Raw genomic sequence first — 24,444 nt, forward strand, 5'->3', positions numbered from 1 at the left:
AACCAAACCCTAACCCTACCTTGAAAGCGTCTATCATTCCCGAAATACCTTTAGCGCCCACAACACGTGTCTTCAATGTGACTGATGAAGAAGACGAGTTCTTTGATTGTGAATAGATTAGATTAGATACGATAAGATAAGATATGGTCACGTGATGCTTCTTTAATATTCTACAATGTTCTATGGTACGATTCCCTTTCTCTTTTTATGATTGGCTAGTAGTTGTAACTCAGTTTCAATCTCCGTCTCAATAGTTGTATATAGGTAGCATGTCTTGGTCGATAGTTCCTTAGTTCAAACCTCTTGTATCTACAACTGTAGCAATCCAAGACGTACTTGCTCATCGTCCTCTCTTGTCCGATAACCTTTGTTTGAGTCCTAGTCTCTGCCCAGCGTTAATTCGTTATTGGGTTGTGACATTAGGTTTGAACTATAGGAGACTCCGACTCTTTGCACACCGCTCGCACACATCTCATCATCATTACACATTTTCCATTGCCCGACCTAAACAGTCGCGATCACTTTTTCTGAAACCCATCCTTTTGCTCGCTTGAGCTTTTCACGAATAGTCTTTTGTAGTTAGTAGTCCTATACCAGGCCCTGCCTTACATTGCAGCCGCCAGTATACGGAGGTGTTGACGACATTAGGTGTCTCGCTACAACTTTGAGTGCTGGCCCAAGACCCTGCCTGCTCAACGTTACTATAGTTGCTTTCATACCTACACCTTTCTTCATACATACGTAGAACCTTTCGTTAAGTCTAGTGGAACTGTCGCATCTGCGGATAGTCCTACCATCGTTACCACGAGGATTTAGATACGGGATTCTAGTGAGACTCGCACTTGTAAGCTTCGGCTGGAAGAGTGATAACTTGTCCTAGACCTGTACCTTTTCGGTGACTGAGAAGTAGCACACACGAAGCACACAGTGTTTTTCCCACTTAACAAAGCATAGCTTTACGTACTTCTTTTTAGTTAGTAATTAGGGAAGTGTCAGTCGGGTTGACTAAAGAACCCTTTGACCCTAAAGGACGAGGTTGATCCAGTTAGTACTGGGGACCCCTTTAGCTTTCCATTTTACATATCCTTTTTCTTTCTCCCCTTTCATCATCTTTCCTATCCGGAAGAGCCGTTACGACCCGCTCTTCAACAGTCATTAGTGAATCGGATTCCAGAACGCACCTGGCACTATGGCTGAAGTCAACGAAACAGAAATGGGACCTGAGAACCCCCAAGAACCCCAAGAACAAGGACCTCAGGGACCACAACCACAAGGCATAGTTATGCCAGTGGAATTCACCAACTATGTACAGAATGCCATTACCATGGCAACACACGACCTGTACGTGAGGACACAAGAACTCCTCAACCACAACAATACTCTCAGTGCACAGAACGCGACTCAACAACTTCAAATCAGGGCCCAAAGCACACAAATAGAGGAACTGAAGAAGAAGCTGGAGAGATTCGCACAATCCCCGAACACTTCGCAAGTCAAATTGTCGAAGCCCACAGAATTCACTGGAGACAAAGATTCGATCTCCATAGAAGTCTACACGACTCAGTTGGCGCTATACATGTCACAATGGCCACTGATCACAGACAGGCAGAAGATTACAACTGCCCTGTCTTTCCTTAAAGGATCTGCTGCTAAATGGGCGCAGAAATATGTCATTGAGCTTGATTCCAAGCCAATATCCTTTGAGGATTGGACGAAAGAATTCGAGACCATGTGGGGCCAAGACGACAGAGAAGGAAAAGCTATCAGGGAGTTGGAAACCCTAAAGCAAGGATCTTCATCAGTGCCTGAATACGCAGCAGCTTTCAAGCAGAAGGCTGCACTCACTAAATACTCCGACTACGACCTCCGCCTCAAATTCCGATCTGGTCTACAAACCCGGATCAAAGAGCAACTCGCTCATATTCCAGCGTCTGAGAAAGACACCCTTAAGAAGCTCATCGATTACTCCATACAGATTGGACGTAACTATGAAGAGCTAGATGCTGAAAAGAAGAAGAGTAATTGGTGGACCCCTAACAAGGAAACCCCAAGAACCTTCAATAACCCAAGGCAGGCTGGTCCTAGCAAAGACAGTGACGCTATGGATGTGGACTCTGGCAAGCAGAGGGGATCTCCCAAACCCCAAGGAAAGCCTGGCGCTTTCACCTGCTACCGCTGTGGAGAACAAGGCCACATAGCAAGAAACTGTAAAGGTGCGCCAAAAGCGCAAGTCAAAGCGGCTGCTGTTGTCGAAGAAAATTCCGCGCCGAAGTGGTTCACAGATTGGATCGCTTCTAACAAAGGCAAGGATTTTTAAAGGGGTTGAAGTCAAAGTCTGCAGACCTAGACCCGAACAATCGTTTCTCTATCCTATCTACGTTCCAAGATGTATCAGAAGTACATATTAGATCCAAATCTGAGCATTTTTATATTCCGATAACGTTGAAAGGAAAGAACCGACAAGCAGACGTAAAAGCACTTGTGGATTGCGGTGCATCAACATTATTTATCAGTGAGAAGTTTGTCGAGAAGAACAGTGTGAAATGCCGTAAATTATTAAGGCCTATTTCAGTCAGGAACATTGATGGATCGCTAAATGCCGCTGGATCAATGACTCATTTTGCAGAACTAGGTCTAAAGATTGGTGATCATGAAGAAGAGAAAGCAGCCTTCATGGTTACAGACTTAGGAAGCGATGATGTTATTATCGGCATAGATTGGCTAAGATATCATAATCCAGAGATTGACTGGAATGCAGGACGATTTGCACTTTCTCGATGCCCTGTAAAATGTGAAACTAAAAAAGAAAGAAAACTAAAAAAGAAAGAAAAGAAAAAAGAACAAAAAAAGATAGATGATGTACCTGATCTGATTCCTACGGACGATGAAGACGAGGAAGAAGAAGATATGTCGATGAAAAGGGCGACGGTTGAGGAAATAGAAGACGAAGAGAGTCCAGAGAGACTATGGATTCGTTATAAAGCCTCGGTTGCCACGGAGCAGAAAGTAGCAGAAGAAGCTACTAAGAAGAAGCAGTCGGTAGAAGAAATGGTACCGGACTGGCTTCATGATTACCTGGGAGTTTTCTCAGAAGAAGAATCTAAGCGCTTCCCTGAAAGAAAGAAGTGGGATCATGCGATAGATCTTAAAGACGAGGGCGATCTTCCGCCAAATGCGAAACCTTATCCGTTGTCACCCAAAGAGATGGATACACTGAAGGAATGGTTGAAAACCGAAACTGCACTAGGACGAATCAGAAATTCACAATCTCCAGTAGCAGCACCTTTCTTCTTTGTGGCCAAAAAAGATGGCAAGTTAAGACCAGTAATGGACTATAGAAAGCTCAATGAGAAAACGGTGAAAAATGCATATCCGCTACCGAGATCTCAAGATTTAATTGATGCTTTAACTGGTGCCACGATGTACTCCAAGATGGATGTACGATGGGGATACAACAATATTCGCATGAAAGAAGGAGATGAGTGGAAGGCGGCCTTCAAAACGCCGTTTGGTCACCACGAACCGACCGTGATGTATTTTGGACTCACGAACTCGCCTGCAACCTTCCAAACTATGATGAATGAAATTCTGAGAGACCTAATAGATGGCAAAACAGTAGTCGTCTACATTGATGATATAATGGTCTTTACGAATGGAAATAGGGAGCAGCACCGAAAGGTGGTACGAGAAGTCCTAAAACGGTTGAAGGAGAATGACCTGTTCTTGAAGCCTGAGAAATGTAGCTTCGAACAGTCTAAAGTCGAGTTCCTCGGATTAATCGTGGAAGAAGGCAATGTGTCAATGGATCCTGTGAAAGTAGAAGGAGTATTAAAATGGCCTGTTCCCAAATGCGTAAAGGATATCCAAGCATTTATGGGCTTTGCCAACTTCTATCGAAGATTCATACTTGGATTCTCAGATATAGCCAGACCAATGAATGATCTGCTAAGAAAGGATGTCAAATGGGACTGGACGGAAAAACAACAGAAAGCTTTTGATGAACTTAAGAAACGTTTCACAGAAGCACCCGTTCTAGTCATGCCAGATGTTGAGAAGAAAAAGAAAATAGAGACCGATGCTTCTGATTACGCAACAGGAGCGGTTCTCTCTCAACTGATGGAAGATGGATTATGGCATCCAGTAGCATATTACTCTAAGTCAATGAATGATGCGGAAAGAAATTACGACATTCATGATAAGGAGTTATTAGCGATCATTAGAGCGTTGGAGGAGTGGAGACACTATGTGCAGGGAGCACCTCACCCGGTTGAGATATGGACAGATCATAAGAACCTTGAATATTTCATGACGAGTCAAAAGTTGACCAGAAGGCAAGCTAGATGGAGTCTTTTCCTAGCGGAGTACGAATTTACACTCCAACACAAGCCTGGTGTGGTTAATGACAAAGCAGACCGTCTTTCTCGGAGATCAGACCATAGAGGGGGGGTAGAAAACGATAACTCAGATCGCATCCTTTTGAAACCGGAATTCTTTACCGTAAAAGCTGCTAAAAGAGGTCAAGTTTTGGTGCATGGAGAAAAACAATTACTTCAAAAGATACGAAAATGCACAGAACGAGAGCCTGAAGTCGCTAAAGCATTAGAAACGCTAAAAGCAGCACCGGTTCAATTGCGTAGAGGAATCGAAGAATGGAATGTGGAGGATGGATTGGTGTTATTCCGAGGATTAGTTTACGTTCCAAATGACAAAGAGATCCGCCGAGAAATATTGGAGTTGTTTCACGACTCTCCACCGGCTGGACATCCTGGACGAGCTAAGACCTTAGAATTGATTTCCAGAAACTATTGGTGGCCTTCAATGACGAAGTATGTCCACGATTATGTAGATGGTTGCGATAGGTGCAAACAAACGAAAGTGCTTCCGAGTAGACCAACGGGACCTTTACAGCCAAATGAAGTTCCAGAAGGACCTTGGCAGACAATCACCTGTGACCTAATAGTGGATTTGCCGAAGAGTGAAGGGTGTGATAGCATATTCGTAGTCGTTGATCGATTTTCGAAACAAGCGCACTTCATTCCCACCACCAAAGACGTAGACTCGAAGGGTATTTCCGAGCTATTTCTGAAGAATGTATGGAAACATCATGGAACACCGAAGAAAGTGATTTCAGATAGAGGAGCTCAGTTCATATCGAAGTTCATGGGACAAATGTCAAAGAGATTAGGAACAAAATGGTCTGCATCGACCTCCTATCATCCCAGAACCGATGGACAGACTGAACGCGTAAACCAAGAAGTCGAACAATATTTGCGCATGTTCACGTCATACAGACAGAATGATTGGGTATCTTGGCTGCCGATAGCAGAGTTTTCACACAATAATGCAGTCACAGTAACCGGTCACAGTCCGTTTAAAGTCCTCTACGGGTATAACCCAGATTTCACGATTCATCCAAACTCTATGTCCGTAATTCCCGCCGCAGATGAGAGGGTCGATCAAATGAAAGAAGCGAGAGATGATGCCGAAAATACTCTTAAGATGGTCAATGAGCGCATGAAGCGTTTCTACGACAAAGGAGTAAAAGAAGCACCTCAGTATAAGATAGGAGACAAGGTCTGGCTTGACGCAAAAAATCTTAAACAACGTCGTCCGAGTCAAAAACTGTCAGATCGTCGTCTAGGTCCCTTCGAAATACTAGAGAAGATCGGTGAAGTGAACTACAAATTGAAATTGCCGGAAAAATATCAGATCCACCCGGTTTTCCATGTAGAATTACTTACGCCATATCACGCATCTCGATTGATTCCTCATCCTCCTCCCAACCGACCACCTCCAGAATTGATTGACGATCGGGAAGAATTTGCTGTAGAAGAAGTACTAGATAGCCGATTGTTCCGAGGAAAGCTGCAATACCTAGTGAAATGGGAAGGATACCCGAAGGAAGAGTCATCTTGGGAGCCAGAAGAGAATTTGAAGAACGCTCCAATTCCTTTAGCGGAGTTCCATAAGAAAAATCCCACGGCCGCAGCCGGAAAATACCGAAGAATCAAAGGCTCAATACTGTTCACGGAAGATTTCAAACGATGGAGAGAAAAGAATATCCGACCTTCATTCGTTCGTGATGGCACTCACCTTAGAGAGGGGGTAATGTCACGAGTACCTTTAACAAACCATTATTCTTTCCTGAATCTTCCTAAGCGTCAATATACAGTGCCTAAACCAAACCCTAACCCTACCTTGAAAGCGTCTATCATTCCCGAAATACCTTTAGCGCCCACAACACGTGTCTTCAATGTGACTGATGAAGAAGACGAGTTCTTTGATTGTGAATAGATTAGATTAGATACGATAAGATAAGATATGGTCACGTGATGCTTCTTTAATATTCTACAATGTTCTATGGTACGATTCCCTTTCTCTTTTTATGATTGGCTAGTAGTTGTAACTCAGTTTCAATCTCCGTCTCAATAGTTGTATATAGGTAGCATGTCTTGGTCGATAGTTCCTTAGTTCAAACCTCTTGTATCTACAACTGTAGCAATCCAAGACGTACTTGCTCATCGTCCTCTCTTGTCCGATAACCTTTGTTTGAGTCCTAGTCTCTGCCCAGCGTTAATTCGTTATTGGGTTGTGACAAATAGCAGCAAAAGCGTCAAAATGTGCATGTAGCGAGGGGCTATTAGGTGGGATATAAGTTTGAGATATGGTTGGGACACTGCCCATGAAACCGAAGCGAAAACCATTCGGAATATGTGCATATTTACGTATGAGATTTGACGAAATGAGAAGCTGCAGCCAGGCCTCGGGCCTATAGGGAGTGATAGCATTAGATGCTCTCGCTTTGAGGACAGTCTTGAGCTCCGTGATCCTTTGCTCCGCACCCCGAACATTCGTGCACGTGAGCTCGAGAGGGATTGGTGCATCCCTTGGGTCTCTGCCAGTCGTAGCAGATTTCGAGGCCCTCTGGATTGACCAAATGACCCTCTGCGTTTCGACGACATCGAGTTTTGGTTCGTTTGTCCCATAGGAACTCGGATGCACATTTGTGGATGGGGTGACGGAATCGGCCAAGGCAGAGGGCGCAGGCTGATGGGCTGGTTTGGCCTGCGCCCGCTGGAAAAAACTGCTGCAACTTCTGCGGTTTTTTCGCCATTTGGTTAGCAGGGCGGTATGGGTGATAGCGGCCATCATTCACAAGAGGTACTGTCTCTGCGTGCCCATTTCGGCTGGAACTCACATCTCTCCCCCGAGAACGGGAAGAAGTGTTGGGAACTGTGAGCGAATGTTGCAACTGAGTGCAATAGAGCGAGCATGAAAGGATTCGAGTAAGCCAGGATTCGAACAATTATATGAAAGCAAAGATTTTGTTAAGCCATGGTATACAGGAAAGTACGAAAGCAGTGTGGGTGTAAGCGAAGCAGCGGTTAAGTGTTTGAGAGGGACACAGTGAAAGCGGGAGTTTGAGTTAGCATGAGGGTAGATGGAGCGACAGCGTAGAGAGCGCAAGCAAGGGAGAGCGGAAGACAAAAGACGAAGTCATATATGCAATAGCACATGGATAGCAGATGGGGAATTGTACCCCAAAAGCAAGGACAGCCAAGAGTGAAAGCATTTAGACAGCCAGCGGGGTTCGTTTCCGACGTGAGATTGAATATATAAAAGAATTTGGTCAGTGATTGAATGTTGGTGGGTAATGCGCTACGCACCATTTTGAGACCTTCATCTCGTTCGGCCTCCCAGACATCGTCGGATATCGAGTTGTACAGGGCATTATTGAATAAACCAATATTGAACCCTTGGTCTTGCGCTAAGCGATCATGCCATTCACGGCGCACAAATCCCACGTAGCGAAGCAGAGCCTTTTCTCCTCGCGGACGCATGCGATGCTCATGGTTGGTAATGAGCGTGAAAAATAACGCTAAAGCCTGCTGATGCTTTTGCGGCCAATTGTTCTTTTCAATGTGAACGAGAAAGCTGGTCTTTGCGAGGTCGAATTGCCGCCAAGATAGGTCGTGGTCCTGTAGAGCCTTCTGAGAAGCTTTGAAAGACGCTATCGTCTTGAGGGCGACCATACCATCCACTTTGGCGAAGCCAAAAGCATCATCTGAGTCTGATGTGGACCTAGAGGTGGTGGCAGCCTCGTGGCAACCGTCAGGACTGAAGTACCATAATTCTACGTACTCCATGTTCTTGACCTTTTGGATGGCATACTGGGATGGGCGAGGTATGATAACGTCTGCGACAACGGCCCCATCATCAAAATCGTTAATCTTGGGCTTTTTCTTCTCAGCTTCGCGTCTCTCTAACTGTTCCTCAGCCTCTTTTTCGGCTCTCTCGCGCTCTAGCTGCTCTTGCAAGGTGCGGGCGTCTTCCTCATTCTGTTGCTGCCAAAGGAGGATGCGCTCCTGGCGCTCGAGTCTCCAGCCCACAGCCATTTGCTCGAGTGCATCTTCTCTGGCTATGCCCCCTGCCACAAGGGCATTGAGCCATCCCGCGTACGCTGCTGACTCGAAATTGGGCTGCGCTTCCAGCGCTGGGTCCGCTAAGATGCGTTCCATGGTAGGCCGGGTGAATTTGGAGTGTTTGCTGAGAGTGTGTTTTGAGAAATTGACTGGGTGTTTCTGAGAGTGATAGAAAGAGCAGAAGGAATGTAGAAAAGAAAAGGAGGAAGAACGTTGTCGTTGAGGACGACTGAGACGATACGGCGCGACGTCACAGTACGAAGTCAGAAGGTTCGTACTGCTTCCGACGCTTGCGCAAAGACTTAATTCTGTTCCTACACTCGTTCCTCGTTACATAATAGACTATCAAACAAGGTTTCGGGCACTATGGGGATAATCGACTAATAAGCTCTTTCGTTAATCAGCTGGTTCTGATATGGTTATCGCCGCAGTCTTTTCCCTTGAATTCTTCAGGAGCACTTTCCCTGCTGCACAGTCCCCATGAATCGCACAGAAAAAGTTATATCCGACGTTACCATTGAACGAACGCAGAAGGCATTGGATGATGCTACCTCAAAGTTAAACTCGACCTCTGTTAGAAAGCTCGACAAGTGGGATCAGGCAGGTTCGTCATTCACAAGCTGTCCCGGTAAGCGAGGTGGTATTCAAATTTCTATGTCATCCTGTAGAGGACTGTGTCGCCCAGACTGTTCAAGAAGCTGAATCGGCGTACGATTTCTACACCCAGAATGCAGCCATCAACTCGGCGTCTGACGCGATGGTCACGGACCTCTCGAAGAAGAATATGGGTAACTTTCTGGGAGAGGCAAAGAAGGTGATGGAGGCCCTGGATGTTCTGCAACAGGTTCACCCGTTTGTTGGTGGTGTGTTCACTTGTTGATATCTCTGCCTCAGCTAATACTTGGATAAATCGCAGTGGCTATACTCGCTTTCAAGGCTGTCGTGAATCTTGAGCTAACAAGAAGAGACAATGATCGTAGAGTTGGATTGATGTTAGCTCAAGCATCTGACATGATGACCATACTTCTTCAGTTCGTCATCTGATGCCAGTTTTGAATGACCTTTGCTGACTAAATTCAATGGTAGACTTAAGGATACTAGGGATCTTGCCATCGTAGGACCTCACGGCGACATTCGGGGGCGATTGGATCGTGTCCTGGACGGCATCAAGAAAGACATCGAGGATTGCGGAAATGCCATCGACAAATACTACAAGTCCAAATTCATGGGTTAGTTTCCCTCATTCTTGAGTGTTTCATTTACGGAATCGCATTCCCAGTGAAATTCTTCAGATCATCCCATTGGGCGAGCGAGTTCCTGAGAGTTTGCAACAGCTTTTCCCAGCGTACGCAGGATCTCCAACTCGCCTTAAATATCAGGACAACCTTGAGAGTTGATATCGCCATTGATAAGCTGGACAAGCTGATCCGGACGCAAACCGATCGCGAAGCAATATTCGAGAAAGAAGTACAAATGCGGGGTGGTAGGGAGAAATGTTTGGAGAGTGAAGACAAACTAGTTGAGCTACTGAAAATCGCCGAGCAACGGGAAGGGCGTTCACAGAATAAAGCGCATGCTGAGGCTCCCACCAAAGATGTCAACAAGCCTGCTTCAAAGACCACTTCTGCGAATGGATCAGTCGGCGAGCCGTCTCGCCTTGATGCATCGCTGCTTCACGAACTGCGTGCTCCATTATGCGACTTACTTGATGAGAATCGCACACTCTTCATGTTCAAGCTCGATGCACAGACATCCGACATTAAAGATTCCATCAAGGATTCTGAAACGCGCATCATGTGGGCCTTCAACAGCAGATTTCGACGAGTCAAGGATCCGGTAAGGATTAAGAAACTCAACCTTATGCATCACCAACTCGTCCAATTTGATTAGAACCTCCGATATATCTGGAAAGAGATGGTATGTCTGTGTTGACGTGATTGAAGTGCATACTTATTATCACCTAGAAATGGACAACCAGTGTCAAGACATTGTACTTCATTGCAGAACTCCATGATTATTACGTGAACCGTTTCTCCCGCCTCCGTCATAATACTTCACCCCCAGAAGCCGTGTCAGATGCTTCGCCATTGGTATTGCGAGTTCCATCTCCAACTCCCACTGTCTCTGTCATGTCCGACTCAGAAGGAGAAGACCGCGATCTTCCAGTAGTCGATCCTTCATACCAAGAACTTCCTACTATCGATCCTGCAGACAAATGGTGCTTGAAATATTTGTCCGTCTTCTACGTCCCAAGTTTATCTGAAGGCTTCGATGGCGATGCGAATGGCTTGGTCAGCATAAGGGAGGTGAATGCTTTCACGTCTGCGATGCCTTTCGGTTGGACTCTACCACAGGCACTGGCATACTGGGCTGCAGGTAGGTATTTTATCGTCAGGTTGAGCCAGTGCTTATGTCAGTGAAGGCTGGAGAGTGGATAGCCAATACTACCATTCACGAATCGAACAAGTCTTAAACAGCATGGTCTATGCGCAAGCAGATGCACTTCCAGAAAACAGGAGGTGTATCGCCACATACTTGGACTCATATGTCATCGATGGTGCGTCGCTCTGCAGATCTGTTGACGAGGGCATTTACACAACAGATAGGTATCAAAAGACTCGTTCGTTCTCTTGCAGAGCTTGGATCGGAGGATTCGGACTTGGATCTCGTACAATTGATTGCTCGGCGCCGCGAAGCTCATGAGAAGACATTGGCGGATAAGCTCAACATTGTCAAGTATGAAATCGACTCTAAAGAGTCTATCAAACTTTTTGGATCTGGTCGCATCGAAAACGTGGGTTGCTGGCTCGGCGATTGTGCTGAATGCTCACGAGTCACTGCTTGTTCAGTTCTTGCTACCTTTACTTTACCTCGTGATCAGGAGGCATTTGCAGATCATGAAACTCGCAAGCACAGTAATTCTGGTCGAGAGAGAGCTTGAGTCTGCAACTCAAACGATGGAAAATATCTTGGAAGGGGTGTCTCTGCGCGTGGACTCACTGGCAGGTGCGTTTCTAAGCTATACTGTGATGCGCTAGCTCCTTCTACCATCACAGAATCATTTCGTCAGCAGGGCAATGATCCAAAAGCGAGATTCACGTGGTATGCGCATGGCTTGGTATGTGGACAGCAACTTTACATCAATTCCCGGTGTAATCCCTCGGGAGTAGTACAACTTTTGGTATAGTCCAGAATTAACCACAGACGACACCGAATACTGGGAAGCTCACAATTTTGGGCTTGATGATGACGAGCTGGAGATCGATTCAACAGCATTGAAGCTTGGTCCTTTCCGTCTGGCAGAGAATAATGAAAGCATAGGAAGGCCTGTCAAGTTCGTCGCATTTAGTCCCGTTCAGCAGCCTGAAGATATCATGGACGAATATATCCGTTTGCGGTGTATGAACGACCTGTCCAATACATGGGGTTACCCTTACGATGTCCCGCCTTACCTATCGTTGACCGACAAAGAAAGGTTCAACATCCTGTCCCAAGAACTACCACCCACAGACGTCGAGCGCTGGAATTCATTCGCTGAACTTCACATGCGTGGACAATTGTTCCAGTGAGTCCATGCTCTGTCTATCTATGATTCTCCATATATCTGCCTTTCCGGATGTTAGGTGTCAGTGCGATGCATGCCACTACCTTGTCAGTGGTGTCCTTCACCGTTGTGTAGACTGCGACTGCGGTGGGTGTTATTGAGATAACCCTTTCGTGCAAGACTGCTAATGTTTACATAGACGACTATGACGTGTGTGTAGATTGTGAATCTCAGCCAGTCTCAGATCACAAATACCCATCCGACCACAAGTCAACGCACAACATGCTTGTTTTCCGTATGTCGACATCTCATGGTCGCTGCCGCAGAATCCGTTGGTATGCAAGGAATTTCTTATCCACTTGTATTCCCGCTGCAGCACCACCAGAAGCACCATTGACTGTGCAAGAAGACGAATCCCAAACGCAATCAGATGGAACTGAACTTCCGCATCCGACAGAAGCCATTCAAGTCGACGATTCTTCCACCTCTGTCGATTTGCGAGAAGGTGATGAGAAGCTGAATAGGAATCCGGAAGTAGCATTGGGGGAGATAGCTGGAGCCTCAGTCGCGAAGGGGGATGTCTATTCTTGCGCTGAATGCAGCGTCAAGATGAAGGGCATCTTTTATGTATGCATTACCTGTGCAGGTCAGATTTCCATACGTCTAATGGGGCACAAAGCTTAATGATTACCGCAGAACTCTATTCTCCCATTGCCTTATGTGGTGATTGTGCATTTCACGATGCGTTCAACGTGGTCACAGTTCATCACCCTTATAAGCACTGGCTGGTCAAGATTAAAGACCGAGTTCAAGATACGGGAATCGGAACGTCAGACAAACCTTTGAATAACGTGGATGAGACTACTTCGCTTTCCTCGCTGGCCGCGATGGTGGAATCTCGCTTCGTGGAACAGGATCTCCGGCTTAGTGCACTTGTCGCACAGGTTGAACAACTCGTGCAGAGCATCGCTGTATTGACGGGAAAGGCAGAGCTTCCATCTGAATCCCTCAGTGATTGATTAGTTCTTAAATTGGTAGACTGTTGTATAACTTGGATTTGATTCTTGCTGTCTCGGCGACCTTGTACTAGTGTAGATCGATCGGTACCGATTTGCCATACGTACTTTGTAGATATGAAATAAACATGTTTGTTGGTTTCTAGGCCTTCAAAGTTATAACATCGGGCGGAAGAACTTGGTTTCTAAACTACAACTGTACAACAGAAAAACGGAACCTTGTATTATTTGGTAAGTATATGCAGACGTGGCAGCAAGCATGCTTACCTCAGGCCCGAATCTTGGTTCGAAAAACTGAGTGGAAACAATGTCATACTAAAAAGTCTATCAAAAAAGGTTAAGAAGTAGAATGACTTGGGCGGAAACGGGTATCAATCATGATAGTGAATGAAAAATAGAGATACAGGACGGATGGATCGTGATGCTGACCACGTTGTATGATCCCTCGCCCCTCAACAGTCACGGACCCTCTTTCGTCTGGTTTACTCCTCGCGATTCACGATTTAACATCCTCGTCACCATCGCTCTCATCGCCGTTGCCATTGGCAGTGTTAGAAGAGTTAGAGGTGTCACTGGGGTGACTAGTGTCGTCGCCGGGCGCCCGAACGCTCAAGTACTCGGCATCGCTATTAGCAGAGTTGCTGAAGTTAGAATTACTAGAAGTAGCGGAAGGAGTGTTCGAAGGATTTCTGTCGCGACTATTGTCGGGGGCCCGAGCGTTCGAGTATTTAACGTCGCTGTTAAGAGGGCCGCTGTGCATGCTAGGTTGACTGACATCGTTGGGGGACCTAGTGTCCAAATAACCAACAAGGTTAGAGCCAAGCCCGCCACGCCTAGCCAAAGCTGCATTGCATGTCAATTTCACAGCCATCAGAGTGACGTATAAGTTCTTACAAGAAAGCTTCATCCCCGATGGTGTAGGATATGCTGCCGCAATAACGATAAAGGAAAGGAGTGCCTTGAAGATGAGTGAGGGCTGCATGACTGTAATCGAGAGGAATGATTATCTGATGTCAAAGTCACAAAGTTTTTATACCTTCAATCACATACGGACGTATCGTAAGAGCCCAGGTCAGGATATTGAACGAATCAATCATGGTTCCGAGCAGTCCTGAGAAGTTCTTCTATGTTATCAATTCAGTTCGGCGTCCAACAACTGGTGTAAACTTCAGTTCCTTCTCTTGCTGTAACAATTGCTTCGACTAGATTCTTGGACGGGGAAACACAACAGCCTGATCGGGTATGATCATAACATCGAACCAGCATGCAGACCACAGCAGCATGAAGGACAGTCATGCCTCATCATGGGTTCGTAAGGCAGCCCTATTACTGTGTTATCAAGTTGGGTGAAGTCACAAATAGGCATGGTACGAACTTTAAGTTCCGGAACTTCCATGTCTTGTTGGAGGCGGTACTCGATGAAAAAGCCCAGCATTCGGATGTGTCATACCTTCTAGTAATGTTCGAATTCGAAGGTGAGCGGCACTTATTAGTAGCTTTGTTTATCTGAATTAAGTTGTGAAAAAAAATGAGTTCAAAATATCGTTAGCACAACGCAGATTGTCTGCCCCGAAGTGAGTACGACTCGTAACAGGTATTACATAATTCAACATGCTTGTCATCTCGTTACTCATCTTCAAATTTTGGCATGCACGCTGCACGGGCCCGGAACAACGAAACATAGTCTTATAGGTAGAACTTGGGAAAGTTCCTATATGCCACATGGTGCCCTGTCACCCAAATAATCACGTGCACGACATCCTCACATTCCGCGACGAAAGGAACATCGCACCTGATGCTACGACACTGTCCATAATACCATGGAAGGACCAATAGAAACAAACAACCTGGGTCATGAACTTGCAAAATCACCGCAGTCAGTGAACCTGACAAAACCCTCGCAAGTTCAATTGATCTAATCTTTATCTAAACCCTTCCCATCGCGATTTCCTTTTGTGCTGACTTGCGCCGTCCTGCCAGATGGCACCAGAAGTACATGTCCAAATCATGTAAATACAAGCGTCACACCAACCACATATAGGATGCAAATGACAAAACATGCCCAACATAGGGAGACTCGGTGATTTCTATGAAGCCCAAAGCGCTTGCCCAAGCGCTAGCGCTCGATCAAATTTAGATTCTAGTCAGTTTCTGTACGGGGAGTCAATTTTTCAGGGTATGCTGATGGTATAGCTTTCATAATGTCGCCTCCGTCACGGTCATTCTACGGACTGAATTTCCCCCCCTCCTTAATTGCCACAACTTTGCCCAGCCGTCGTAGATGACGATGAGGGGAGTATGGTTGCGATCTGCCTGACTCCGTAATTCAGTGCTGTGTGTGTCAAAGTGTCAGACATCTGACGTCTAGCCACTCGCTGATAATGCAGAACAAGGCTTATCTTTGATGGAGCACGCGATTCGGCGCTTACAAGCGTCAAATTCTGCTCATATAAACCGACCCGTAAGCTCGTTCATTGATCGTCTACTTTTGATCAACTTGTTACTCAACAACCTCATTCTTTTCTGCACAACCTCCGTGGTCTATCAAGAGCAAGTGGCGTCCGACACTACCATGGAACAGGCGCAGAAGGCATTGGATAATGCCATAACAAGTTCAAAATCGATGTCAGCTAGAAAGCTCAATAATGTGGACCGGACAGGTTCGTCGTTGTCACTCCACCAGCCACTTAGTATTCATATTATCGTGTCCTCACATAGAGGACTTGGTTGTCCAGACCACTCAAAAAGTTGGATCAGCGCCCACATCGTACGATCAAAATGCTACAGTCATCCAGCAGTTTGCAGCTGACCAGATGGTTGCGGACCTCATGAAGAAGAATATGGGCGGCTTTTATGGAGAGGCAAAGAAGGTGATGGACGCCCTGGATGATCTGCGACAGATCCACCCGTTTGTTAGTGGTGAGTACTCACCTCGTCGATATTACCACCTCAATTAAGATAACTTGCAGTGGCTATAATCGCTTTCAAGGCTGTGGTGAATCTTGAACTGACGCGAAGAGAAAATGATCATACAGTTGGTTTGATGCTCGTAAAGGCATTTGATATGATGAACATTCTTCTTCAGTTCGTCGGTTGATGCCCATCCAATACACCTTTCACTGATTCGGTTTGTTGATAGACTTAAGGACACTAAAGATCCTGACATTGTAGGACCTCGCGGCAGAATTCGGGGTCGACTGGATAGTATCTTGGACCACATCAAGGCGGATGTCGAGACTTGCGGAAATGCCATTGACAAATACTACAAGTTGAAGTTCATAGGTTAGTTTACCCTGAACTCTTGGATGTTTCGGTTTGAGAACCGCATTCCCAGTGAAATTCTTCAGATCATCCCACTGGGCGAGTGAGTTCCTCACGATTAGCGGAAAATTTGCCCATCGTATGCAGGAGCTCCGAGACGCCTTGGCTATCAGGACGGCGTTGGGAGTCGACATCGTGATCAAAAAGCTGGAGGAACTCACCAAGACGCTATGTGAACGGGAAGCGAAGATCGCGAAAGGAGAGCAAATTCGCGGTGAAATGGATCGATCTTTTGAAAGTGAACGCGAAAGGAGATTTGCAAAAGAAGTGGTCCTGCGCGGTGGAATGGATTTACGTTTCGAAAGCGAGGACAAATTAGCAGAGCTAGTGAAAATAGCCAAGCTACAGGAAGAACGTCCACAGAATCAAGCATACTCTGATGATGCTCCATCTAAAGCTGCAACACAGAATTCGACGCTGTCACTCACTGCATCCCAATCGATCGTCAAGCCTCTTTCACAAACCCCATCAGCAAGCGGATCGGTCGCGGGGCGGTACCGCCTTGAAGCCTCGCTGCTTCACGATCTGCGCACTCCTTTAAGCAGCTTACTCGACGAAAATCGCGCGCTCTTCACGTTCAAACTTGATACACAGACAGATTGCATCAGAGGCGCTATCACGGATGCTGAAAAACGCATTATATGGGCCTTCAATAACATATTTTTACGGGTCAAGGATCTGGTAAGGATTATGAAACTCAACCTTATACATCGCTGACTCGGTCAATCTCATCAGCACCTCCAATATATCTGGAAAGAGATGGTATGTCTTTGTGCAGGCGTGATCGAAGTGCATACTTATCGTCATCAAGAAATGGACAACAAGTGTTAAAACATTGTACTTCATCGCGGAACTCCATGACTATTACATGCAGGGTTTCTCCTACCTATATCAAGATGCTACTGCCCTCTCCGACCCCGAAAAAGAAGCTCTTTCAAAAGATGATGACAAATACGTCATTAAGCCTCCTCCAATCGACCCTGCAGACGAGTGGTGCTTGAGATATCTGTCAGTTTTCTACATTCCAAGTTTATCCGACGGCTTCGACGACGATGCAAACGGCTTGGTCAGCATAAGGGAAGTTAACGCCTTTACTTCCGCGATACCTTCGGGCTGGAGTCTAGCTCAAGGACTTGCATACTGTGCTGCAGGTGAGGATTTAAGTCATTGTCGTCAGATCGAACTTGGAGTGTTGATATGAGCAAAGGTTGGAGAGTGGATAGCCACTATTACCACGCACGAATCGAACAGGTGTTGAACAGCATGGTTTATGCACAGGAAGATGTACTTCCAGTAAACAGGACGTGTGTCGGCTTGTACTTGGATTCATATATCATCCATGGTTTGGCGTTTTTCTCACCCTGAATGTGGGCATTTACCCATGTAAACAGGCATCAAACGGCTTGTGCGTTCTCTTGCAGAGCTTGGATCCTGAGGACTCGGACTTAGATCTTGCGCAATTGGTTGATGGATGTCGCAATGTTCGCGAGAAGGAATTGATGAAGAAACTTGACGTTGTGAAATACGAAATCGACTCCAAAGATTCCGTCAAACTTTTCGGATCCGGTCGCATCGAAGATGTGAGTCGTTTGTTCACTCAATGACTGTGCTGAATGCTTGTTCAGTTCTTGCTGCCGGTACTTTACCTCGTTATAAAGAGGCATTTGCAAATCATGAGACTTGCCAGTACAGTAATTCTGGTGGATAGAGAGCTGGAATGTGCTACTCAAACTATAGCCAACATACTAGAAGCGGTGGGTCTACGTGTTGAACAACTGGCAGGTGCGCTCCCAAACCCACAATTGTGACACGCTTTTCCTTCCAATAGAGCAGAATCATTTCGCCAGCAGGGAAACGATCCGAAAGCAAGATTCACGTGGTATGCGCATGGCTTGGTGCGTGGAGACAGCAACAGCGTATTTATTCCTTCCCTAACATTCCGCGACAGTACAACTTTTGGTACAGTCCAGAACGGACCACAGACGACACTGAATATTGGAGAGCCCATGATTTTGGGCTTGATGACACTGAGTTGGAGATTGATGAGACAGCGTTGAAGTTTGGTCCCTTCAGTCCGACGGAGGACAGTAAAATGATAGGAAGGCCTGTCAAATTCGTCGCATTTAATCCTGTTCAGCAGCCTGAAGACACCATGGACGAATATATCCGTTTGCGGTGCATGAATGAACTGTCAAATACGTGGGGCTATGCTGATTTGATCCCGCCTTACCTATCGTCGACCGACAAAGAAAGGCTCTATATCCTGTCCCAAGAGCTACCATCAACAGACGCCGAGCGCTGGAATTCATTCGCTGAACTTCATATGCGCGGACAATTGTTCCAGTGAGTCCATGCTCTGTCTTCTTAAGATTATTAAAATATCTGCCTTTCCGGATGACAGGTGTCAGTGTGATGCATGTCACTACCTTGTCAGTGGTGTCCTTCACCGTTGTGTAGACTGTGACTGCGGTGGGTGTTATGGAGATAACCCTTTCGTGCAAGGCTACTAATCTTATCTTCTTACCTAGACGACTATGATGTGTGTGTAGATTGTGAATCTCAGCCGGTCCCAGATCACAAATACCCATCCGACCACAAGTCAACGCACAACATGCTTGTTTTTCGCATGTCGCTACCTTATAGTCGCTACAACAGAATCCGTTGGTATGCCAGGAAGTTCTTGTCCACTTGCGTGCCCGCTGTAGCACCACAAGAAGTACTATTGACCGCGCAAGAAGACGAATCTCAAACGCAATCAGATGGACCTGAAATTCTGCATCTGATAGAAGGCAATCGAGCAGATGATTCTCTGGCCTCTGTCAATTCGCTGGAAGGCGATGAGAAGCTAAATGGGGACGTAGCATTGGGGGGGATAGCTGGAGCCTCAGTCGCCAATGCCCATGCCTGTGCCGAATGCGGCGTTAAGATGAGGGGCATTTTTTATGTATGCATTACCTGCTCAGGTCAGATTTCTATATGTCTAACAGGGCACAATGCTTAATAATTATCATAGAACTCCATGATGCCATTGCCCTATGCGGTGATTGCGCTTTTCGCGATGCGTTCGACATCGTCACAGATCACCACCCTTACAAGCACTGGCTGGTCAAGATTAAAGACCGGGTTCAGGATGTATGCATAGAAGCATCAGAAGAACCCTTGGCTGATGTGGACGAGACTACTTCGCTTTCTTTACGAGACGATAAGCTGGCTGCGATGGTGGAATCTCGCTTCGTAGAACTGGATCTTCGGCTTAGTGCACTTGTGACACAGGTCGAACAGCTCGTGCATAGCATAGCTGCATTGGCAGGAAAAGCAGAGCTTCCCTCTGAATCTGAATCCGCCACTGTTTGACTGGCTCATAAATTGACAGAGTGTTGTATTTGATCCATGTTGTCTCCCTTGTACTAGTATAGGTTGATCGGTACCGAAATGCTATATGTCCTGAAATAAATACTGGCATGTTTGGTAGCTTCCTCGGGCCTTCATCATTGTGCAGACGAGTGCGTTGTGTAGGCGGTCTTGTGTAGACAATTCACGTAGCGGCGGTGTCCTTTTACATGAAAGACGATGAAAAACTTAGCTCGAAATGGTGTCGTACAAGGCTCAACGTCAACCACGCTCATCATATGACATCAGCTTCATGAAAAAGAGACATGCAATGCATAGAGCAATGTAAACCGTCTCTAATACCCGGCAGAAGAACTCAGTTCTAGTTTGGAAAGGCTAACTACTACAACCGCATAAGCAGAAAAAGGGAACCCCGTAGGTATATGCAGATGTGGTAGTAAGTATGCTCATCTCAGACTTAGTTTGCAAGACTGAGCGGAAATAATATCGTACTGGAGGTTTATCAGAACAGAGAGATATGACGACGTGGACAGAAACGGGTATCGTGGATATACAATAGATATACAGGATGGATGGATCGTGATGCCGACCACGTTATATCATCCCTCGGGAGTCACGAACCCTCTTTTGTCCTAAATGCGAAAAACAAGGAGTCACTATCGGGACCGTAACAGAAATAGAAGGCAGACAGTACCTCTCCTGGATACATGGTTACTCCTCGCGATTCACGATTTAATCCTCGTCGCCATCGCTCTGATCGCCATTGCCGTTGGAAGTGTTAGAAGTGTTGCTGGTATTACTAACGTCGGGGGCCCGGACGCTCAAATAGTCAGCGTCGCTATTGGCAGTATTGCTGGAGTGACTAGTGGTGTCGTCGGGGGCCCGAACGCTCAAGTACCTAGCGTCGCTACTGGCAGTATTGCTAGAGTGACTAGTGTTATCGTCGGGGGCCCGAACGCTCAAGTACTTAGCGTCGTCATTGGCAGAGTTGCTAGAGTGACTAGTGTTGTCGTCGGGGGCCCGAACGCTCAAGTACTTAGCGTCGTCATTGGCAGAGTTGCTCGAGTGACTATCATCATCGCCGGGAGCCCGAGTGTTCAAGTATTCAGCATCACTATTAGCAGTGTTGCTGGAGTGACTCGTGTGACTGGTGTCGTTAGAGCTACCAGAAGTGGTGGAAGGGGTGGTGGAAGGGGTGGTGGGAACGTTGGAAGGATTGCTAGAGTGACTATTGTCTGGGGCCCGAGTGTTCAAGTAGCTAATGTCGCTATTAAGAGGGCCGCTGGGCACGCTAGGTTGACTAACGTCGTTAGGAGCCCGAGTGTTCATGTGGTCAACGTCGCTATTTAGAGGGCCGCTGGGCATGCTAGGTTGACTAACATCGTTGGGGAACCTAGTGTCCAAAGAACCAACAAGGTTAGATCCAAGCCCCTCGCGCTTAGCCAAAGCTGCATTGCATATCAATTCCACACTCATCAACTATAGTGAGGTATAAGTACTTACAAGAAAGTTTCATCCCCGATGGTGTGGGATATGCTGCCGCAATAACGATAAAGGAAAGGAGTGTATTGAAAACAAGTGAGAGCTGCATGACTGTAATCGAGAGGAATGATTACCAGATGTCAGAGAGTCGCGAAGTCTTTATACCTTCGACCACATACGGACGTGTCGTAAGAGTACAGGTCAGAATATTGTGACGAGAATCATGGTTCCGAGCAGTCAGAAGGTTTTCTTCTACGTTGTCATTTCAGTTCCGTGTCTGATGACTGGTATGAGCTTCAAGTTCCTTCTCTTGCTGTAACAATTGCTTCGACTAGGTCCTAACGGGACAACACAGCGGCCTGATACTGCAGCGGCATAAAGGACTCATCACGGGTTCGTAAGGCATCCCTAGTGCTGCATGATAAAGTTAGGTGATGTCACGAATAGGCATGGTACGAACTTCAAGTTCCAGAACTTCCATGTCTTGTTGAAGACGGTACTCGGTGAAAAAGCCCAACGTTAGGATATGACATGCATTCTGGTAATGTTCGAACTCGAAGGTTGGTGACGCTAAGTATTAGTAGGTTCATTTATCTGTGATGCTGCAAGAAGAAAGAATGAGTTCATAAATCACGTTAGGTGTACTTTATAATTACGACGCAAAGATAGTTAAAATGCGATACATGCATTAAAAGCATTGAGGACGTGTTTTGTGAGCTCGGTTTCAGAATGCAACGAGTGATAGTGTATGTTCCATGGTGCCTCGTGCCCATGGTATCAGTCATAGGATATGCCAACAACGCAGACCTAACGAAGTAATTCAGAGACGGGACAATATTTGCTCATCATGATCGAATCTGTTACATAGTCGTCAGTTGTCTCTGCGACTTTGACAATCAAAGATACAGAGGAACAAAGAAGTTCAGGTGCTGATATGCAGTGATGTACAAATTTGAAGATTACCATAAAATTGGTAGAACAGAAGGCAGGGCCGTAACTTTCGCGCGTTTTGAATTCGATAGAGTCCGTCGAGATGAATGATATCTTCCAGTAGTAGGAGCACTCTGATAAATTACAGTGAGGCGTTACGGCGTGAGTGACTTCGACCTTCCTTCGTGTGTTCTTCAACCACTGGCAGCTTCTTCTGCATCTTACATAATGTAAATTTATTACTTCCAACGCATGCGTAACTTTATTCTTCACCTGACTTAAGAAACTGAATAAAACAACTGTTGCCTGGTCCTTCAAAGCTTCACCGGTCACCAATCTGCGTTGGTTCAAGTTGCAGCAAATATTTACTTGCGTCACTTGGATACACAGCCCATTCAAATCGACTCAGTTCTGACGTCGTTAAATATGTTCTTGACCTCGAACACTGGTCCGTGAGTCGACTTCCGTGACTATTACTACTACTACAAATTTTGAAGTCGTTCCTTCGACTTCCTTGCGTTTCCCGGAGTTTCCTGGCGCCCACCCAATGCTTAGCGCCTGAAGTCAACACAGCAGTAAACATTGATTGATGGGACCCACGCTTGCTTCAACTTCTTGTCGCACTCCACTTCGCTTACGGTGATCATTATTCACTATGAACAACGAAAATCAATTGACTCGGAGGGACTTGATGTCAGTTCCTCTCCCAGATATCGAGACATCCAACGAAACAAACGCTGCCGCTGAGCGCCCGGTGCGTGGCTGATGGTTATCAACTTGCGCTCGAATCGCTGACTCTCGTCGATGCATCACTTGTCTAGGGCCGACCCCGTGGCAAAATCTGTCGGTTTCTGGGGAAGGTTACCGAAGGTGTCATCAAAAAGATTTCTGTGAGTCAAAATCAATACTAAGTCTACCGAGATAGGGCTGATATTGTACACAAGTGCTCGAACTTGACTGATTCACGCAGCCACGACCCTGGTCTCCCGATCGTCGATCGTGCAGGTGCCTCATCGATTCCGAATATCGAGGCAGGTCACCTTTTAGTTTATATACACCCTCTCTAAATTCTGTAGGCCACGCATGTTCAGGATGCTCCTCCTCGTGCCGAAACAGGCTCCGATCATCAATCGGCACTTCGAGAGGCCAACGAAGCTGCTAGAAGCATGAATTTACTGTCGGGACCCGTGACGTCTGCAGTTTCAACCGCACAAAATGCACCAACGGATCTCGAGGATGCATGTAATTTAGGGGACACATATCTTCGACCTCTCAAGATATTCGACAGTGTCATCAGAGAGCTCGCGGATGTATGGGCGCATTCCTCTCTTTTGGAACCGAACTAATCATTTTGCATAGGTACATCCTTACGCAAAGGTGGTACTGGGCCTGCTGTCTTCTGCATCCAAAGTATGTATTGTTTCACTCCGAGTCTTATCTCCTGCTCAGCCGTCATGCATACAGGTAGTTCTTACTCAAGCAGATCGAGACCAAGGGATACTCCGGCTTCTGGAGAAGTTAGGTCAAGTCTACAATTTCATGATGCAGGACAAGACTCTTGGCCAAATTCCGTCGATGCAGGGCGTCGTCGGACTGATAGTTCAACAGACTCTCGAGTGCTCCCAGTTCATCAAAGATTACTCCTCGACCAAAAAATTCTGTAAGGATTCTACGACTTTTTATGCTCTACTCGTGCGCTCATTATGACCACTCTACTATCTCTATAGGGACGAGACTCGGGAAAAATGTTTTCTCAGAAGCAGGAAGTACGACTCAACGGTACATCGACGTGTTAGACGCTGCTCATGCAAAGCTTCCGGGACCAAGTTACTCGCGATGTAGAGATATTCGTCCATCGTACAGGTAAGAATTGTACGTGCTTCTGACTCGTCATCAATTCATGCGTCTACAGGCGAGACATTGGACTTTGGCGGCATGACATATGCGGAAGGTGCGGGACTAGATACTGGCAAGCAATGCCTACCAGGGACGCGCACAGAAATGATCTCCGAGATCATGGACTGGATCAACAGCGCCGGAGACAACGTTCAGCGTGTGCTCTGGTTATCCGGCCCTGCAGGCAAGGGCAAGTCGGCCATCGCCCACACAATCGCTAACTGGTTCAACGATGTGGGAGGGCTCGGTTCATGTTATTGCTTCGATCGCCAGCGAGATGCCGACCGCCGTCATGAAAAGATTTTTTCTACAATCGCGCGCGACCTGGCGGACCGTGACCCGGAGATGCGACAAGCATTGGCTGAGGTAGTTAAAGATGCAAGCTCGTTGAAGACTACAGTGGATGTTATTCAACAGTGGGAGAAGCTCTTCATGAAACCACTGGGGAAGCTCTCAGGGTCAATCGTAAGACCTGTGGTCA

At 46.4% G+C, this 24,444-nt stretch overlaps 7 protein-coding genes across 7 annotated transcripts; 5 read left to right on the plus strand and 2 right to left on the minus strand.

Moving 5' to 3' along the window:
• The first annotated feature begins 8,759 nt into the window (after positions 1 to 8,759).
• On the plus strand, positions 8,760 to 12,116 carry EDB93DRAFT_603411 (uncharacterized protein). The gene is made up of 13 exons (XM_041456839.1): positions 8,760 to 9,027; positions 9,092 to 9,286; positions 9,340 to 9,454; positions 9,510 to 9,652; positions 9,703 to 10,259; positions 10,314 to 10,340; positions 10,388 to 10,799; positions 10,846 to 10,980; positions 11,030 to 11,217; positions 11,273 to 11,429; positions 11,480 to 11,541; positions 11,611 to 11,988; positions 12,047 to 12,116. Exons 1-12 carry the CDS (start codon positions 8,904 to 8,906, stop codon positions 11,665 to 11,667), a joined length of 2,172 nt encoding a protein of 723 aa, XP_041305844.1. The 5' UTR covers positions 8,760 to 8,903; the 3' UTR covers positions 11,668 to 11,988; positions 12,047 to 12,116.
• On the plus strand, positions 11,498 to 13,203 carry EDB93DRAFT_603472 (uncharacterized protein). Its single transcript, XM_041456840.1, has 4 exons — positions 11,498 to 11,541; positions 11,594 to 12,114; positions 12,167 to 12,613; positions 12,664 to 13,203. The coding sequence occupies exons 2-4, from the start codon at positions 11,997 to 11,999 to the stop codon at positions 12,984 to 12,986; spliced, it is 888 nt and encodes a 295-aa protein (XP_041305845.1). The 5' UTR covers positions 11,498 to 11,541; positions 11,594 to 11,996; the 3' UTR covers positions 12,987 to 13,203.
• EDB93DRAFT_603338 (uncharacterized protein) lies at positions 13,171 to 14,088 on the minus strand. Its single transcript, XM_041456838.1, has 4 exons — positions 14,020 to 14,088; positions 13,878 to 13,967; positions 13,251 to 13,826; positions 13,171 to 13,201 (listed from the first exon to the last, which is right to left on the minus strand). Exons 1-3 carry the CDS (start codon positions 14,078 to 14,080, stop codon positions 13,480 to 13,482), a joined length of 498 nt encoding a protein of 165 aa, XP_041305846.1. The 5' UTR covers positions 14,081 to 14,088; the 3' UTR covers positions 13,171 to 13,201; positions 13,251 to 13,479.
• A 1,735-nt stretch (positions 14,089 to 15,823) lies between these two features.
• On the plus strand, positions 15,824 to 18,112 carry EDB93DRAFT_1088797 (uncharacterized protein; the record flags this gene model as incomplete). The annotated part of the gene is made up of 10 exons (XM_041446165.1): positions 15,824 to 15,902; positions 15,953 to 16,067; positions 16,123 to 16,265; positions 16,318 to 16,476; positions 16,633 to 16,985; positions 17,040 to 17,066; positions 17,116 to 17,467; positions 17,521 to 17,653; positions 17,728 to 17,884; positions 17,930 to 18,112. 10 exons carry the CDS (start codon positions 15,824 to 15,826, stop codon positions 18,110 to 18,112), a joined length of 1,701 nt encoding a protein of 566 aa, XP_041305847.1.
• A 494-nt stretch (positions 18,113 to 18,606) lies between these two features.
• On the plus strand, positions 18,607 to 19,772 carry EDB93DRAFT_603503 (uncharacterized protein). The gene is made up of 2 exons (XM_041456841.1): positions 18,607 to 19,267; positions 19,318 to 19,772. The coding sequence occupies exons 1-2, from the start codon at positions 18,916 to 18,918 to the stop codon at positions 19,656 to 19,658; spliced, it is 693 nt and encodes a 230-aa protein (XP_041305848.1). The 5' UTR covers positions 18,607 to 18,915; the 3' UTR covers positions 19,659 to 19,772.
• A 140-nt stretch (positions 19,773 to 19,912) lies between these two features.
• EDB93DRAFT_1157614 (uncharacterized protein) lies at positions 19,913 to 21,472 on the minus strand. Its single transcript, XM_041449933.1, has 4 exons — positions 21,303 to 21,472; positions 21,159 to 21,248; positions 20,350 to 21,103; positions 19,913 to 20,287 (listed from the first exon to the last, which is right to left on the minus strand). Exons 2-3 carry the CDS (start codon positions 21,244 to 21,246, stop codon positions 20,388 to 20,390), a joined length of 804 nt encoding a protein of 267 aa, XP_041305849.1. The 5' UTR covers positions 21,247 to 21,248; positions 21,303 to 21,472; the 3' UTR covers positions 19,913 to 20,287; positions 20,350 to 20,387.
• Positions 21,473 to 22,722: 1,250 nt separating this feature from the next.
• EDB93DRAFT_1105438 (uncharacterized protein) lies at positions 22,723 to 23,589 on the plus strand (the record flags this gene model as incomplete). Its single annotated transcript, XM_041447503.1, has 5 exons — positions 22,723 to 22,821; positions 22,889 to 22,957; positions 23,144 to 23,377; positions 23,427 to 23,477; positions 23,536 to 23,589. 5 exons carry the CDS (start codon positions 22,723 to 22,725, stop codon positions 23,587 to 23,589), a joined length of 507 nt encoding a protein of 168 aa, XP_041305850.1.
• Positions 23,590 to 24,444: the final 855 nt, after the last annotated feature.

The sequence above is a fragment of the Suillus bovinus genome (genome assembly GCF_016758785.1).
Source record: "Suillus bovinus strain UH-Sbo-P2 chromosome Unknown EDB93scaffold_44, whole genome shotgun sequence".
NCBI lineage: Eukaryota > Fungi > Basidiomycota > Agaricomycetes > Boletales > Suillaceae > Suillus > Suillus bovinus.